The sequence below is a fragment of the Oryctolagus cuniculus genome, chromosome 13 (genome assembly GCF_964237555.1).
Source record: "Oryctolagus cuniculus chromosome 13, mOryCun1.1, whole genome shotgun sequence".
In the NCBI taxonomy this organism is placed as follows: domain Eukaryota; kingdom Metazoa; phylum Chordata; class Mammalia; order Lagomorpha; family Leporidae; genus Oryctolagus; species Oryctolagus cuniculus.
In genome coordinates, this window is record NC_091444.1 from 71472733 (window position 1) to 71490359 (window position 17627).

Sequence of the window (17627 nt, forward strand, 5' to 3'; positions counted from 1 at the left end):
GTATTCCCTTAAATTAATCAGGGTGTATATCCTAAAGTCCATTATGTTCTATTTAATCTTTATAATGCAATGGTCACAGAAAATTAACACTGATAGCCCACGGACTGTACTCATTTTCATGTATCACCAATTGTCCCAAACTGTCACAAATTTCCCTTCATATGGTCTGGAATCATGTCTTGCATTTAACTGTCCTGATTCTTATTCTTCTCTAATTTTTTTTTTTAAGATTTATTTACTTATTTGAAAGTCAGAGTTACACTAAGAGAGAAGGAGAGGCAGAAAGAGAGAGAGAGAGAGAGAGAGAGAATGTCTTCCATCTGCTGGTTCACTCCCCAATTGGCTGCAATGGCTGGAGCTGCGCCTATCCGGAGCTTCGTCGATCCGAAGCCAGGAGCCAGGAGCTTCCTCTGGATCTTCCCATGTGTGTGCAGGGACCCAAGGACTTGGGCCATTTTCCACTGCTTTCCCAGGCCATAGCAGAGAGCTGGGATCGGAAGTGGAGCAGCCAGGACTTCAACCAGTGCCCATATGGGATGCCGGCACTGGGGGTGATGGGTTTACCTGCTATGCCACAGCGCTGGCTCCTCTTCTCTAATCTTAACACTTCTCATTTTGTCCTTGTTGTTCGTGATCTTGGCTTTTTAAAGTGTACAGCTCACTTATATGTATCAGATGCATTGTGTGCTTTTTAAAAAAATGAGAAAATGAGAGAAACAAGAAAAGGCTGTCAGCTTCTTAGTGGAAAACTAAGGATTGACAGAGTGAACTAGAAAGTTCAATTGGTTGCTGTGTGATTTTCATTTTCAAAGCCAATGCTAACACTACTGAAAGGATGCTATAATTGACATTTTTGGAAACATGAATCCAGAAATTCAGATATTTCTCTTCACTGAGCAGATATGCAGCATAGAGTTGATTGAAAGCATCATGTCCGACATATTCCATGTCCCCTACTCCCCCCCCCCTCCCCCGAAATAGAACAGTACTGGGAAAGAGCAAAGCTAACAGAAAGTCAGCTCTCAGAAATCTTTCTCAGGAGGAAAGATGTTTAACACCTATGGGATGTTCAGAACTGCCCCAGAAAATGGGAAGAATAGAAGGAATTAGGGAAATTTGAATTGAGTTCAGTTTACATGTTTATCTGGTTTTAAAGAATTCATTAAGGACCACAATTTTGATTTGAAGTTGCAAGCTTGGCCTTTGGTCCATCTGAATTCTTACTTTAATTTCAAGTACAGGCATGCTCATTAGAGAGAATAGATATTTCAGATATTTGTCCTGTTTTGTTCTCTATTTGCCAAGTATTTTCTTAGTGTCATGGGTTTGTAGCACTGATCTCTTAAGTTAGCACCCATATGTAGAATACATTATGGATGGATATATATGTACATGGTGTGACACCTCTTCCTTGTAGAGCTGAAAACTTCACCCTGAATTTTAAAACTACATTTTTACAGAGGAGGTTTGATGGCAAAGAAAGGAGGACTTGTGAGTTTTGGATTCTGAGTTTAATCTTGATTTGCAACCTAGCTGTCCAACTGAAAAATGGGAAAATAACATATAAGCCTTCACTATCTGAAGGCAAAGGAATTGCTTTTGACTTGCTTTGGGTGGGATCGATTATTTTATGGTATATTAGAAATATCAATAAATGAGAAGGAAAGAAAAATAGGAGAGGACAGTAGGCAGTCTATTAGAGGATAAAATAGCTGGTGAAGAATCCTATTAATAAATGGAACAGTACACCACAGTGAGCCCAATGTCACTTTTCATTTTTAATTAAATCTATAGATTGACTTCGAGAAGGATCTCCATGTGATAAATAGAACATATAACAAAAACATTAACTATTAATTGAGCATTTGTTGCAACATGGCTGTTAAAATTTATCTGACAGAGTAGTGGTTGTACTTTTCTGAAATTTTCTGGTCCATGCCTCTGGTGTTGAGAGCAGTGAATTTACAAACTCTTTAGGGAATATATGTACATGTGAACTTAAACTTGTATTCATGTACAAGGATGTCAGAGGTATGTGAGTGTGTTTGTGTGTGTGGGGAAGGCGGAGGAGTAGGAGGAAGATGACAAGGAATTTATAAAATGGTTTTAGGAACCATATCTTTTATGCAAATCTGGGAGCTTAGAGTTAGCAAGATAGATTTTTATTTTTATCCACATTTTTTCCATTTCAAATATGATATTTTTGAGAAATTGCAAAATAGTATTAAGACTTTAAACAGTGCCGGGTATTTCAGTTGGCTACTTAAAAACTTCATGTAGCATCTGTGATCCACTATATGAGAATTTATGGTATAGCACTTTATTTTTCCTGCATGACTTTTTGTGAGACTATATTTTCATTCTGCTTACTGATTTATGGAAGATTACCTGCAGTTTGTTTTGTTTTGTTGCTAACCAGTTAATGCTTTGCAGGGTAATATGTTTTGGACTTTACAGATGGGTTTTCACATGTGCTGAAATCATTTTGCATCCATCGTTGTAAGAAGATACAGCGATCCTTTCGTTGTTTCTTATGCACTGCTTCAGAGCATTCATGGATAGCTAGGCAAAGCATTTATTTCTCTGAAGTTGAACTGTGTTCCTGCTTGAGCTTTCTGAAAGCAGAAATGCAATGAGCTCTTGATGATGAAACCTGTTGGATTTCTGTAGGAAGCAGCTGGAGGCTTTGGCTTGTTAACTAGCAATGATTCAAGTCTTACAGATTGTAAAAGAGCTGGTGACACCGTCAAGGCAAAAAACAGCCACAGTGAAGAAAGGTAGGAATCTCATATAATGAACACTTTACGGCACTCAGATTTTGATAAATGCTGATAAATGCTAACCTAGAGAACAGCTATGAAGGAGTTTTGAGTTTTTATATGTGCTTTTGCTCTTCTGATATATTTCTGTATTTGATAAGGACCAGGTAATGGCATAATTGTTAGCATACATCATTGTTTCTGGTTTTAAACAACCGATTAGGAGCTTATTTTATTTAAAGGTACAAAGAATAAGGGAATATTCTAACATTGCTACTGCAACAGTATTTTTTACATTGTAACTATCTTCTGGCATGATGTATTTTGGTGACAGAAGAATAATTTCTATAATTTTTAATATTAAAATATAAATATGCATGACAAAAATCAGAACAAGCTAGGATTCTTCCAATAGCAGGGAAAAAGAATAGATGGTTATTTGTGTGAGTGATTATAGTTATAAATATGAATTTAGCCGATGAATGGTAGGTTTATTGTGCTTTTTAGTCTATAATTGCCTTCTTCTATTTATGATTAAATATTTAGTGTTGTTTATATTAATACTAGTCCTGTGTATAAAACATGTTCCTGGGACATACCGAGGTACATTTTCAAAAATTTTTAATTGTATATCTGATTCACAGGTCTCAAAATGAGGTAATGTAGATACGTTTTTGAAGGAACACTTGTATTGCTTGTTAAACATTTCAAATAGTAAATCTCTAAAATAATAATTAGGAATTGATTTTTAAAAAATACATGCCATAAGCTAGATTGTTAATACCGACAGTTTCACTGATCTGTGGTATAAAGTTAGTTGATAAATTTACCTATCAGTTATTTTACATGTGAGATGTTTTGTGCCATTCTGTCATTATATAAAGATTTGAATAGTATAAGTATACCTTAGATGATGTAAAATATCAGCTATTTTAGATTTTCTTTCTTTAACATGATATGGGCTGTACTTTAAAGTAAAGCTTGAGGTTCCTTTTGTCCTATGTAAAATGATTTATGGTGGTGGTATGCAATAACACTGTGACATACAATATGGTCAACCATACACAGATTATTTGGGACTGAAATAAACCTTAGAAATTTTGTTGTATTATCTCTTATTTTATAGAAGAACATGGTATTTAAGTGATTGAACAAAAATACATCTCAAAAACAGAAACTATGATCATTTACCTTTGGAAATGTGGTAATGTTATTTAGGATACTTTCCAATTATTTGCTTCCTATATTCTACTTTATTTCTCTTCCACTTTCTTTTGAAATAGACTACATTCTGATTTTTAAAAACTTAATGCTTTTACTCTGGGAAAATATAAATTAGTTAATTTTTCTAAATCTCTGAAAATGTCAAGATTCATGCAGTTTGGCCTTTACAGTCAGGTTTTTTTTTTTATTGCACTGTATCTTGTAGCTTTGTTTCTAGTCACAATTATAGCTGTATGGGATGTACCCAGGGAAAAGAAAAATAGTGTTTTTCTTGACTTTCAAAGTGTGTGTGTGTGGGGGGGGGGGTTGAAAAGTTCATGGAAAATGCATATAATGAAAAAACCTTGCATTGATTTAAATTTTTTTGCACCAGAAATTAACATCTTAAAAATAATTTTTTAAAAAGTGTTTGAGGGGCTGGCGCCATGGCTCACTTGGTTAATCCTCCACCTGCAGTGCCGGCATCCCATATGGGCACTGGGTTCTAGTCCCGGTTGCTCCTCTTCCAGTCCAGCTCTCTGCTGTGGCCCGGGAGGGCAGTGGAGGATGGCCCATGTGCTTGGGCCCTGTACCTGCATGGGAGACCAGGAGGAAGCACCTGGCTCCTGGCTTCGGATTGGTGTAGCATGCCAGCTGTGACGGCCATTTGGGGAGTGAACCAATGGAAGAAAGACCTTTCTCTCTGTCGCTCTCTCTCACTGTCTAACTCTAATAATAATAATAAAAAAGTTTTTGAGAGGCAGACAAACAGAACTCCCCTCATCTGGTTCACTTCCCAGATGCACACATGTCTGGGGCTAAGCTGGGGCCAGAGCCAGGAACCAGGAACCAGGAACCAGGAACCAGGAACCAGGAATTCAACCCTGGTCTCCCATGTGAGTGGTAGGAACTCAGTGACATGAGCCATCACTGCTGCCTTCCCAGGCCTGCATCACTGGGAAGCTGGATCCAGGAGCTGAAGTTGAGAATGAAACCCAGGCCCTCTGATGTGGGATGTGGGTATCTTTAACTGCCGGACCAAACACCTGCCCCAGCAAACTTGCCTTTTATTCTGCTTTTCCATGAACTTTTTGAAGTTCCTTCAAACGCTCTGAGAATTAATGCTGTCAGGTGAGCCAGGTCTTAAAGGATACAGAAAGGCTGGGTAAGTGGGGGATGAGTGAAGAGAACATGTGTAAGTTAAGAGAGGACCAAATATGTTACAGAAAAAAGGCAAGTTATTAAGTGTGATAAAAAAGTAGGTTAAAGGAGGAGGCTTTTAGCTTAGCACCTGTGTCTCCCATCAGAGTACCTGGATTTGATTCCTGGCTCTGGCTCCTGCCTCCAGCTTCCTTGCCTCCCTGGGAAGCATGGTGAGGTTCCTGCAACCCACGTGGGAGACCTGGATTATGTTCCCTGCTTCTGGCCTTGCCCCTGGCTGTTGTAGGCAATTGGGATCTCTCTTGATTTCTCTTTCTTTTTCTCGGCCTCTCAAATAAATAAAAGATATATGAAAAAATTGTTAAAAGGTCACAGAATAGTGGAGATGAGGATGGAGGTGCCCATACATGAAGAGACCATGTGTAGACCATATGAAGAAATTTGAAAATACTCTTAAGGTGTTAGTGGGAGAAAGTAACTGGTCATTTAATCTGTGCTCCATCCTTCCATTGCTGCCTGAAGTGGCTTTCTGAAGCACTTCATCGTAAGACCTGGAGTTTGGACTTAACCTGCATTTCTGGCTGTGCCACTAGAGTCCCCCTCACAGCCCCAGCCTGCACCCTCTGTGCCAGCTCCGGCGGAATACTTGGAGTTTCCTAAACATGCTGCTCCACCTGGATGGCAAGTTTTTGAGCTCCTGTCTCCAACATTGCATTCCTTCTCAGATCAGATACCACCCCCTCCAAAATGCAGGTTCCCTGACCTTTTCTTCTGTCACCCATCTAAGAATCCTTTTTCTATATATCCTCTTAGCAGTTCACTTTCACTTCTATTACCTATATCTTTTAAATTCTGTATGTGATGGTTATGTTTATTAAATCAGTAGATGTTACTCAAAATACATGTTTTACCTTAATGAACATTTTTGCTTCCATGCTGTGATAGATAATTTAGATAGATAATTTAGGTTGTTGTCACGATATTAGATTAAGTTACATATTAAAGTTAATTACTTCAACAGTGGACAGAGACTATGTAAATAACCACTTTGTGATAGTTTGTAACAGTCAGATGAGTATTTTCAGCTTATATTTAAAATGTGCTTATAGTTTGTTACTTGTGTTGACACTTTAAACTCAAAAAACTGAAGATATAACATTTAGTATACTTAGTTGTAGGTTTGTAGTTCATTATGATTGACAAAGAGCTTTTTGCTCTTGACTAAAAAAGAGTATAACATGATAACAATTACTAAAGGAGAATTTGAGAAATGGATACTTGTGGCAAACACTGTTCACTGCCCACTCAACTGCCATTCTCTCTTAAATCTTTATTAATAACAAAATTTTGTTTTTGTTTGGAATAGTATTTTGCTCAATTAAAAAAAACAACAACAAATGAATTGTACTACCAGCAGCCTGTAGGGGATTTCTGGGAGTTGTGCCTTCTGAGACGGTTGTCACCTTTGCTTCTTTTTACCTTTGCTTTCTTTGGCAATTCTTGCAACTGTAGCAACCATAATGTGAGCATGAGGACAAAAACACCAGTGGTGTTAATATACATTTATACTAACGCTGAATTACCTTTAGCCTTCTTGGTTAGAGCAGCAAACCTGCCTATTTATGGCAACCAGTGTGATGAAGAATAACTCCAGAAACAAATGTGTGTCGTTTAAATATAAATTTTTGTAGTAAACAGTCTAAACACTGTTAAAGAGGACTTTGTTTTCTGCTGGGTTTGGGTGGTGTCAATGAGATTTCCTTACTGCATGTCCTAAGGTGAAACATGGAGCAGGGCTGTTAGTAATGTGGTGAGAGGGGTCCCGACACGTCAGAGGCCATGATCTAGCTTGACCACTGTGGGGTTTCCGGCAAGTTCGTGAATGGCCCTGTGCCGTGGTGTTGGCCAGCCAGTACGTAATAAGATGTTTTCTGGGATCTCAGAGGACACTGACATGCTCTGTTCCTTAAAGCCACTTTTTGGTGTGTATGTGGTAACCTCTTGGATTACAGTAACAATTTATAATGCTTCCCTATGTTTATTCTTGCCATATACACTCATAGTAATTAATTGAGTTACAGTAGTCTTAACAAAGTTTTACATTTGGCTTGGTTATGAATAGCTTTTAGAGCTTCTCAGTTTATTGCTAAGTTGATACACAGTTATGTGAGTGATTTAATGAAGGAAGAAGGCAGCACAGAGGAGGGTAGTGAGTGTGGACTCTTTGGGGGCAGTTCGGAGACTCGGTCCTGGATTCCTGGATTTGTTTGTTGATTAGCTGTGTGTCCCTTAACTTCCCTGTGCCTCAGATTGGTTTTCTGAATAGCAGGAATGATAATAGTCTGTACTTCACTAGGGTGTCAAAGATCGAATAAGACAATGCATAGAAAGGACTTAATTGTAAGATCAAATATAACCGACTGTTAATATTTTTATTGATTTTGCTACTTTTATCATTGTTCTTAATTACTGTTGTTGCGCTCCTGATCTCTTAGATGACCAATAGTCGTTCATGTCTAAGACAGAATACATGGCTCTATGGACAATGATTCAGTATGGTGATGTTTATTAATCTTTTTTTTCAATAATTACATATTTGATAGAGAGAGAGAGCAAGCTCACTTGTGCATGCATGTGTGAGAGCTCCCATTGCTGGTTCACTCCCCCAGATACCCACAAGGGCCAGAGGTGGGCCATGCTGAAGCTGGGAGCCATGAACCCAATCCACTGACTTCAGCCATCGCTGCTGTTTCACAGAATCTTTATGAGCAAGAAGCTGGAACTAACCCAGGTACTCCAATGTGCAGGCATTCTAACTGGCATCTTAACTGCTAGGCTATATTCCTGCCTCTAGAAATCTTTAGAATAGTGTCAGTTCTTCTATACTTAGAAAACTTTAAGCAACTTATTCTTTACATTTAGAAATGTAATACTTAAATAAAAATTGTGTTTATGTTGTGGGCAAAGTTAGCTGAAGAAAGTTTTATCAAGGCTTTACTTGATTTAATAGAGATCTTGATTAGTAGCCTTTTTGGATTGATTGATTTGAAAGGCAGAGTTACAAAGAGAGAGGAAGAGACAGAGATAGAGATCTTCCATCCTCTGGTTCACTCCCCAAATGACTGCTATAGTCAGCGCTGGGCTGGGTTGGGCTAAAGTGAGGAGCCAGGAGCTTCTGGGTCTCCCACGTGGTTGCGGGGGCCCAAGCACTTGGGCCATATTCTGGTGCTTCCCCAGATGCATTAGCAGGGAGCTGGATGGAAAGTGGAACAACCAGGACTCAAACCAGTGCCCATATGGGATGGCAGCATTGCAGGCAGCAGCTAAGCCCATTATATCACAATGCTAGCCCCAGTAGCCTATTTTTAAAAAGCACCATTATAAGGAAATGAGCCAATTTTATTTTGCTCATTGCCCAACGTATCATTGTCTTAACTATGGTAAAGAGATTTTGAAGTAACTGTGCATTTTTCAGTCATGCTTGAAGTTCCTTTGTTATTTGAAGGATTTTCTTTGAATTGTTTAGCTTCTAAAATTGATGGCTACCTGGGCAACATTCCTCTCTTGCTTGTTATTGAGGCTATCAGGCAATCCTGTAGGGAAGAGTGTTGTCGGAACTTTCCAACATGGTAGCCACTAACCATATGTGGCTACTTAAACTTAAGAGTTAATATGAAGTAAAATGAAAACTCCAGTTCCTTAGCTGTAGTACTCAGGAGACCATTGCAGAAAGTCCTGTTGGATACATTATATAGCTAGACTGCCTGGGTTCAGGACTTCAATTCCCTCCTTACTACTCATGCAGCCTTGGGCAAGTTGTTGAGTTTCTCTGTGCCTCAGTTTCCTCATGTGTAGAATTGGACTAATAGTAAGGAACAGACATTCTCATAAGGTTATTAATTGTGTATTAAATGAGTCAACTTTTGTGAAGTGCTTAGAATAGCCTAGAACATAGTAGATATGTGTTATTTGTTAAATGTGCATGATGTTCAGGTTTAGAGTGCTTTGTAATTTATTGATGTACATTGATTATCTTTTTTGTTCTTCCTGTATTTTTGTTGCCTTTTTGAGAAAAAATTATTTATACACCAACTACTTTATATATTTAAAATTTTTTATATACATATAAGATTTATTTATGTATTTGAAAGGCAGAGTGACACAGAGAGAAAGATCTTCTGTCCATTGGTTCACTTCCCAAATGGCTGCAATAGCTAGGGCTGGGCCAGGCTGAAGCCAGGAGCCAGGAACTCCAGCTGGGTCTCCCATACAGGTGGCAGGGCCAAGTACTTGGATATGTCCACTGTTTTCCCAGGTACATTAGCAGACAATTGGATTAGAAGTGGAGCAGCCAGGACTTGAACTGGCACTGAGACATGGAATATTGGCATCATAAGTGGTGGCTTACCCTGCTGCACCGCAGCACGGACCTTATATTTATATTTTGTATTTTTCCATTTTTTAAATTTAAAAATTGATTTTGAGTGCTCACTGCTTTCAGGATGAAGTACAGACCTCTTTTTCAGCCATTTTAGGAGCTCTAGCCTGCCTTTTTCAACTCATCTTTCACTATCCCATTCTGACTAGTTGTTCCATTTCTCAGTTAACCATTGCCTCTGTTGAAAATGTTTAATGGTAATGGCTTCATCTCCTCAACATCATCTCCCAGGATGTGTAGCATTATAATCTGTATATAGTAAATGTTCAGCATATGCTTGTTGGATAAAAGTGTTTTCAGTTTTTGAAATGGAATCAGTATTTCTATTAATATCGAAGCTGCATTTGTTCAAGTAATCTCTGCAGTAAAGGGAATCTGAAACCCATTCTGCCATCTGTGATGTCAGCATGAGCAATGTGCCTTTTCTCTCAAGCCTCTACTTCGTTCTGTCCTTGTGTGTCAGTGCTGAGGGGCAGGACGACAGTGTGGTCGCTGCCGTTCACTGGCCTACAACATGGTGACCCTCCTTTCTGGATGACCCTTCTTAGAGGATGCTGATTTTATCTTGTTTCTCATTTCTTTAAATTATCGCCTGTCTTTTGTGGTCTGCTACCTGTCGCTTCTTTCCACGTTCTTCCTGATTACACTCAAATGTGTATCACAGGAATGCAACAAAGGAAAAGCGGGGTCATCAAGAAAGAAAAGAGGTAGTCAGCATTTAGCCTAGTGGTTGGGATGCCCATATTCCACATCTGAACGACTAGGTTCCATTCTCAGCTCTGCTTCTGGCTTCTGATCCTGACTTCCTGTTTATACAGATCCTGGGAGGTAGCAGTGATGCCTCACATAATTGGGTTCCTGCCACCTTTGTGGGAGATCTGGATTGTGTTCCCAACTCCTTGCTGAGGCCCCAGCCTTTATAGGTATTTGCGAGTGAACCAGATGGGCTCAGTCAGTGTAAGTCAGTTCCATTTCTTAGTTAATCACTGTTTTTGTTATTGAGCTCCAGATGGAAGCTCTTCATTAGGTAGTCTCCCCTCCACCCCACCCCCACCAGTTTGTCAAATAAATTAAAACACACACACACACACCTAGTTTAACAAGTAAAATGTAGTTTTTATGTTTCTTTTTTCAAAAACATTTACTTGAAAGACGGCTTACGGAGAAGATGAGACAGAGAGAGAGAGAGAATCTTCTAAATGTTGGTTCAGTCTCCAAATGACTGTAAGAGCCAGGGTGGGCCAGGCTGAAGACAGAAGCCTGGGACTCTGTTTGGGTCTCCCATGTGGGTGGCAGGTGCCCAAGCACTCAAGCCATCTTTCACTGCTTTCCCAGGTAAGTAAGAGCATCCAAGACTCCAACCAGCACTCACATGGTATGGTGGCATTGCAGGCAGTGGAGTAACCTGCTGCACCACAGCACCAGCCCCTTTATGTTTTTATAATAATGACTTCTAGGTATGATTTGGATTATTTTTCACTTTTTTTAAAAAAGATTTATTTATTTATTTGAAAGGCAGAGTTACAGAGAGGCAGAGGCAGAGAGGGAGGTCTTCCATCCGCTGGTTCACTCCCCAGATGGCCGCAATGGCCAGAGCTGTGCTGATCTGAAGCCAGGAGCCAGGAGTTCCTGGTCTCTGGGTCTCCCACGTGGGTGCAGGGGCCCAAGGGCTTGGGCCAGCTTCCACTGCTTTCCCAGGCTGTAGCAGAGAGCTGAATTGGAAGAGGAACAGCCGAAACTAGAACCAATGCCGATAGGGGATGCTGACACTGCAGGCATCAATTTTACTGGTAAAATGCTGCAGTCTTACCTGTGGTGCGATCTACATTCCGGACAGCATCCTAGGCTCTAGATCCTGCCGCCATTGCTGGAAGCAGGTGACCACATGGCCCAACCACAGATGTCAGCTCCACCCCACCCTAATGGGATTCGCTGCTCTTTCCTGCCCATCCCCGGCAAAGTTTTAAGAGGACCTGTTCTGAACATGTGGCTTGCTCGCTCTCTGTCTCTTGATCTCTTTCTCTTACTCTCTCCTTCTGTCTCTTTTCCTTCTTCACCCCTTCCCTCCGATCTGTCTGGTTTCCCCCACCAATAAACTCTTTCCCTTGCTCTGGTGTTTGCTGTGTTTTGTGGCGACCTTATAAACTTTGCCCGCTACTTCACTGCACTAGCCCTGTATTTCTCACTTTTTTTTTTTAATGATTTATTTATTTATTTGAAAGGCAGAGCTACAGGTAGAGTGGTATAGACAGACAGAGGGACAGAAAGAGAGCTCTTCTGTGTGCTGCTGGCCAGTTTCAGTCCAGGAGTTGGGACTTGCATTTGGATCTCCCATGTGAGTGGCAAGGGTCCAGGTAGTTTGGCCATCATCTGTTCCTTTCCAGGTGCATTAACAAGAAGCTGGAATGAAAGTGGAGGAGCCAGTGTTGTGGGCTAAATTAGGCCAAAATTAATATTTCAGGCTCTTTCCTTTTACTTAGAGAAGAATTCTAAGCACAGGCCCAAGCAAGACATGCAGCATGGTAAGGTTTAGAATTTATTTAGAGAGTGAGGGGAAAACACAGGACCACGAGGGCCTTATTAAGGGAGAGTGGGCCAAGAAGGGTAAACGGGGAGCTCCATAGCAGTCGTTTCCAGGGGTCTGCGAGGAGAGAGGGAGCAGGCCAGAGAGTGCAAGCAAGTCATGTGGGGGAAAGAACTGGGGAGAGCAGCATCAAGTCAAGGGTGCAGGTGGGCCCAGAGCTCTCCAGGCCTCTTACTCACTTCCAAAAGGGCAGCGGTTACAGTCTGATTGACAAGTGAGTGGATACAGGTGAGATTGTGGGGATCAGGGTTGTGGCCTCCAGCTCTTGAACCTAATCCATCTCCTTGACCAGTCTCATATCACCAGCACTCTGATATGGGATGCCAGTGTCACAGGCTGCAGCTTAGCCTACTGTGCCACAACACAAGCCCCATGAATAATGTTTGTAGCTGAAGACACTAAGACATCATATGAAGTACTGCTTCAATATCTTGTGTTGTTTTCTTGGGTGTTTTAGAGGTGGCATAGGGGATAGCTGGGAACTGATAGAGCAGGGGTACCAAGTTTCCTTTAGAAACGATTTAGAATAGTTTATTATTATTGTTATTATTATTATTTTAAAGATTTGTTTGGTTATTTCAGAGGTAGAGTTGTAGACAGAGGGTTCACTCCCCAAATGGCTGCAACTGAGCCAATCTGAATCCAGGACCCAGGAGCTTCTTCCAGATGTCCCTATGGAGATTTCCCATGTGGGTGCAGGAGCCCAAGCACTTGGGCCATCTTCTAGGACGTAAGCAGGGAGCTAGATCAGAAGAGGAGCAGCTGGGACATGAATAGGCAGAGGCTAAGCCTACTATGCCATAGCACCAGCCCCTAGAATAACTTTTTTAATATACCTGTACATATTACCTTATAGAATATGTATTTGTGATTATTATTATTATTTTTTAAGCTGTCATATTTATTAAACTATGAGCTTCCAGAGGCCGAGGACTGCAACTCATTGTTCAGAAGAAAAGTAATTCTGGGCCGGCGCCGTGGCTCAATAGGCTAATCCTCCACCTGCGGCGCCAGCACACCAGGTTTTAGTCCCAGTCGGGGCGTTGGATTCTGTCCCGGTTGCCCCTTTTCCAGGCCAGCTCTCTGTTGTGGCCAGGGAGTGCAGTGGAGGATGGCCCAGGTCCTTGGGTCCTGTACCCCATGGGAGACCAGGAGAAGCACCCGGCTCCTGGCTTCAGATCAGCATGATTCACCTGCTGCGGCGGCCATTGAAGGGTGAACCAACGGTAAAGGAAGACCTTTCTCTCTGTATCTCTCTCTCACTATCCACTCTGCCTGTCAAAAAAAAAAAAAAAAAAAAAAGTAATTCTGAAGTGGTTCATGAGCTTGCCTGGTATTTATTTCTGGAGAGCTTATCATTGAAGTGATGAATGTGTGCATGTATAATGGCTAATTGATAAATTTAATCAGTTGACTAATTACTGAGAGGATTCAATTCTTACATTATTTTATTTTATTACTGAAACAGACTGCCCAGTAGGCATTATGAACATCCTCTTGAGAACAATTAGGTTTGCTGGGAGTTATTTTACTTAGAGTACTTCTTGGAATTAAATGTTTGGTTGCATGATTCTCTTGATGTAATTTAAATGTCATTTAAATGTGCTGCAGTGCCTGCATTCAGATAACTTGTTACCCTTCAGACATCGAGTGTGGTTTCTCTCCCATTTGGCAGACACCAGATGCAGTGATTACTAAAGGTCATTGTGCTGCTCCCTCGTGGAGAGTTTCTAATGATTGTTACCTGAACAGCTGCTGGTTCCGAAACAGCCAACAAAATGTCGATGCTCCATTTGGAAAATGTGGCTTAAGCTCATCTATATTCCTACTTAGGAACAGCTGAATATTCCTTTAGGTTTTAAATGATTGTGAGAAAGCCTTTTGTCTTCCCAGAGTGAAGTGCCAGTCTAAAATGTCAGTGAAAGGCTTTTTGGAATGACCTTCTTTGATAAGACTGGCTTCCTGCAGGCTCCATTCTCAGTGACTGCCAGTTGTCTGTGTGCAGAGCCGGGGTAGAAACAGTGGCTTTCTCTCTTGTGAATTCTGATTGTCCTGTGAAAGCTTGACATTAATATGTGAGGTTTGGAGTTAAGCTGAAAAGAAGAAAAAACTTTACCCAGACTCTGCTGAAAATTGAAAAGCAAAGAATTGGCTTGTTATGGGATTTTTGAAAACAGCTCTAAGTACTTCAGAAAACTTTTATTTTGGCTGTTTTATTTTATTTTATTTTTTTATTTGACAGGTAGAGTTATAGACAGTGAGAGAGAAAGGTCTTTCTTCCGTTGGTTCACTCCCCTGATGGCCGGCGCTGATCTGCTCTGCCAGGTGCTTCCTCCTGGTCTCCCATGTGGGTACAGGGACTGAAGCACTTGGGCCATCCTCCACTGCCCTCCCAGGCCACAGCTGGACTAGAAGAGGAGCAACCAGGACTAGTATCCGGCACCCCAACTGGGACTAGAACCCGGGGTACCGGCACCGCAGGAGGAGGATTAGCCAAGTGAGCCGCGGCGCCGGCCCAGAAAACTTTTATTTTGAAATAATTATGGATTCGTAGGAAGTTTTGTAAAACACAGTACAGAGAGGTCCCATGTACCCTTTTCTTGAATTTCCCCTGTGGTCACATTTTTACATAATAGTTAAATATTAATAACTAAGATTCTGGCATTGGTGCAGTTCACAGACTTTGTTCATATCTTTGACATGCATGTGTCATGTGTGCGTATGTGTGTAGTTCTTTGCAGTTTTATTCTATGTAGATTTGTGTAACCGCTGTCAGGGTCAAGATTACAGGGCTGCCCCCCACCATAGATTTTCCTGGTTCTACTGCTTTCTAGGCTTATGTACTCTCCTTGACCTTCTCTAACCCCCTGGAGCCACTAATATGTTCTCCATCTCTATGATTTTGTCTTTTTGAAAATGTTATATAGATGGAATTATATATTATGTTACTTTGGGAGATTGGCTTTTTACTCAATAAATGCAAATTTTTTTTATATATGGATTGTCTTTTTTTTTAGCCCTGGTGATATTCCATAATAGGATGTACCAGAGTTTGTTTAACCATTTACACACTGAAGTATATTTGTATTATTTCAAGTTTTTGACTCTGATAATTAAAGCTCCTAATGACATTCACAGACAAGTTTGTGTGGACATGAATTTCACTTCTCTGGGACAAATAACCAGGAATGTGATTGGTGAATCATTTGATAAGCTGATGTCTAGGTTTTTTTTTTAATTTTTATTTTTCAAAGATTTTATTTATTTGAGAGGCAGAGTTACAGAGAGAGAGAGAGAGAGAGAGAGAGAGAGAGAGAGAGAGAGGGGGGTCTTTCATCCACTGGTTCACTCCCCAAATAGCTGCATTTGGATAGGCTGGATCTGAGCCTATTCAAAGCTAGGAACCTGGAGCTTTTTCTGGGTCTCCCATGTGGGTGGAGGGGCCCAAGCACTTGGATCATCTTCTGCTGCTTTCCCAAGCCATAAACAGAGAGCTAGATTGGAAGGGGAGCAGCTGGGACTTGAACTGTTGACAGTATGGTATGGGGGTGCCATAGGCGGAGGCTTAGCCTACTACACCACAGTATCAGCCTCAATGTCTAGTTTTTCAAGAAACGACCAAGAGACCAGTACTATTATTTCTTCCAAAACTTATCCATTAATGCCTAATAAAACTCAGACACTGACAGATTAGCCATTTCACTGAAGATCATGCTCTTCAGAACAATTATGAATCAAGAGACAAACAAATGAAAATTTGATATAACAGACAAATTGCAGTACAAGTACACATGGCCAATAACTCATGAAAAGATGTTAAATGTCACAGATAATCAGAGGACTGTTTAGTGTTAAGGTTACATTTAGATGCAAGAAATTAAAAATCTGGCTAAGGGACAGAAACAGTCCAGGGTGGGTAGACTCAGGAGGGCAGTTACAGTGGCTGAGAATGCCTTTAATTCCCAGCTCTTTTTGCTTTCCTCTTCAGCTACATGTCATCTTCCATTTGTCCTCCTGGTTGCAAGATGGCTGCTGCATCTCTGTCCCTAGGTTCAAAAGCCAGTCTAGAAGGAAAAGGAAAGGGGGAAATCCAGAATGGATATCATTTGAATCAGAAAAACAAAAACTTTTCCTCAAGCCATCAGCCAGAAGTGTATCACATAGCTGCTACTAGCTAGCAGGGAGCTGGGGAAACAAGCATTTTTTTCCCCCTAAATTGGTGAATTGTTGCTGAAAAGATTGTGGTTCTGTTGGTAAGGGAGATGTGAGAATGTTGAATAAGAAATAGCAGTGTTGGAGAATGAAGATATAAATGATACTGAAATAGCTTTTACCTATGACTGGCTAAAATTTAAAAAAATGAATAATGTCTAATGTGATGTAATAGGTACTCACATGATCGGTATACTTTTTTGGTGAATATCTTGGTATTCTTTATCAAAATTAAAAACCGTATTTCCTCTATCAGTGCCTATCAATGCTAGCCTGTGACTCGGTATCTGCAGAGATGCTGTTCCTGTGCGTGTACACAGAGATAAACAGCATGCCTGAAGATCTTCACTGTAACGTTGTTGACACAGCACCAAATCATTATTTCCTGCCATCCGTAGAAGAAGGGTTAATACTTGATGGTATATTCCTACGGTGGAGTACAATACAGTCAGCCATTAAAAGAATAAGCTTGATTTATCTGTAAAAATATTTGTGAAATATATTTGAGGGGCTGGTGCTGTGGTGTAGCTGGTTATAGCCCTAGCCTGCAGCACCAGCATCCCATAAAGGTAACAATTTGAGTCCCGGCTGTTCCACTTCCGATCTAGCTCCCTGCTAATGTGCCTGGGAAAGCAGTAGAAAATGGCCCAAGCCCTTGGGCCCCTGCACCCATATGAGAGACCCAAAAGCTGCTGGTTTCTGGCTTCAGATTGGCTCAGCTCTGGCTGTTGCAGCTATCTGGGGAGACACCCCCACCCTTTCTTTCTCTCTCTTTCTCTCTCTCTCTCCCTCCCTCCCCCCTCCTTTCAAATAAATAAAATAAATATTTAATAAAAGGAAAGAAATACATTTGAGTCAGAAGAAAATGCAGAGAAGAACGCATGGCAGATTTATCTTGCCTGCTCTCCTATTTGTAGGTACGTATTTATGTATGTTTTTGTGGATGCATGTGTGTGGTATTGGGGATACATCCTGTTTTGGAATGTGCAGGAGACAAAAACATTACCGAAACCACCCAAACCAGTTAACACTTGTTGTGAGGGAATTGATTTTATTATACATTTCTGTACTGTTTGAATATTTTCCAAGCATGTTTTAACTCTTGAATTAGAAGATAAAACAATTTGTAATAGCTTTTTTTTTTTTTTTTTTTTTTTTTTTAAGGTGCTTGCAGCACAAACAGTATTTTAAACCATTCTGGATGAAACTATTTAAAAGTTTCATTATACCATCTTATGGCAGAGAATATACTAAATACTTTTTTTTTCTT

General features: G+C 40.6%; 1 protein-coding gene across 3 annotated transcripts in view; it reads left to right on the forward strand.

Annotated features, from left to right (window-relative positions):
* The window catches only part of USP6NL (USP6 N-terminal like), a 190295-nt gene that overhangs the window by 56167 nt on the left and 116501 nt on the right, over nt 1–17627 (forward strand). The window contains exon 1 of one of the 3 annotated variants that reach the window (XM_070055727.1): nt 1042–2777. The exons of 1 other annotated variant lie outside the window; for it this stretch is intronic. In XM_070055727.1, the coding sequence (XP_069911828.1) occupies nt 2705–2777 (73 nt within the window). In that variant the 5' untranslated portion in view covers nt 1042–2704. Of the gene's footprint in view, nt 1–1041; nt 2778–17627 lie in introns of those variants that run through there. One more of the 3 variants, XM_051821560.2, reaches the window with a different exon arrangement.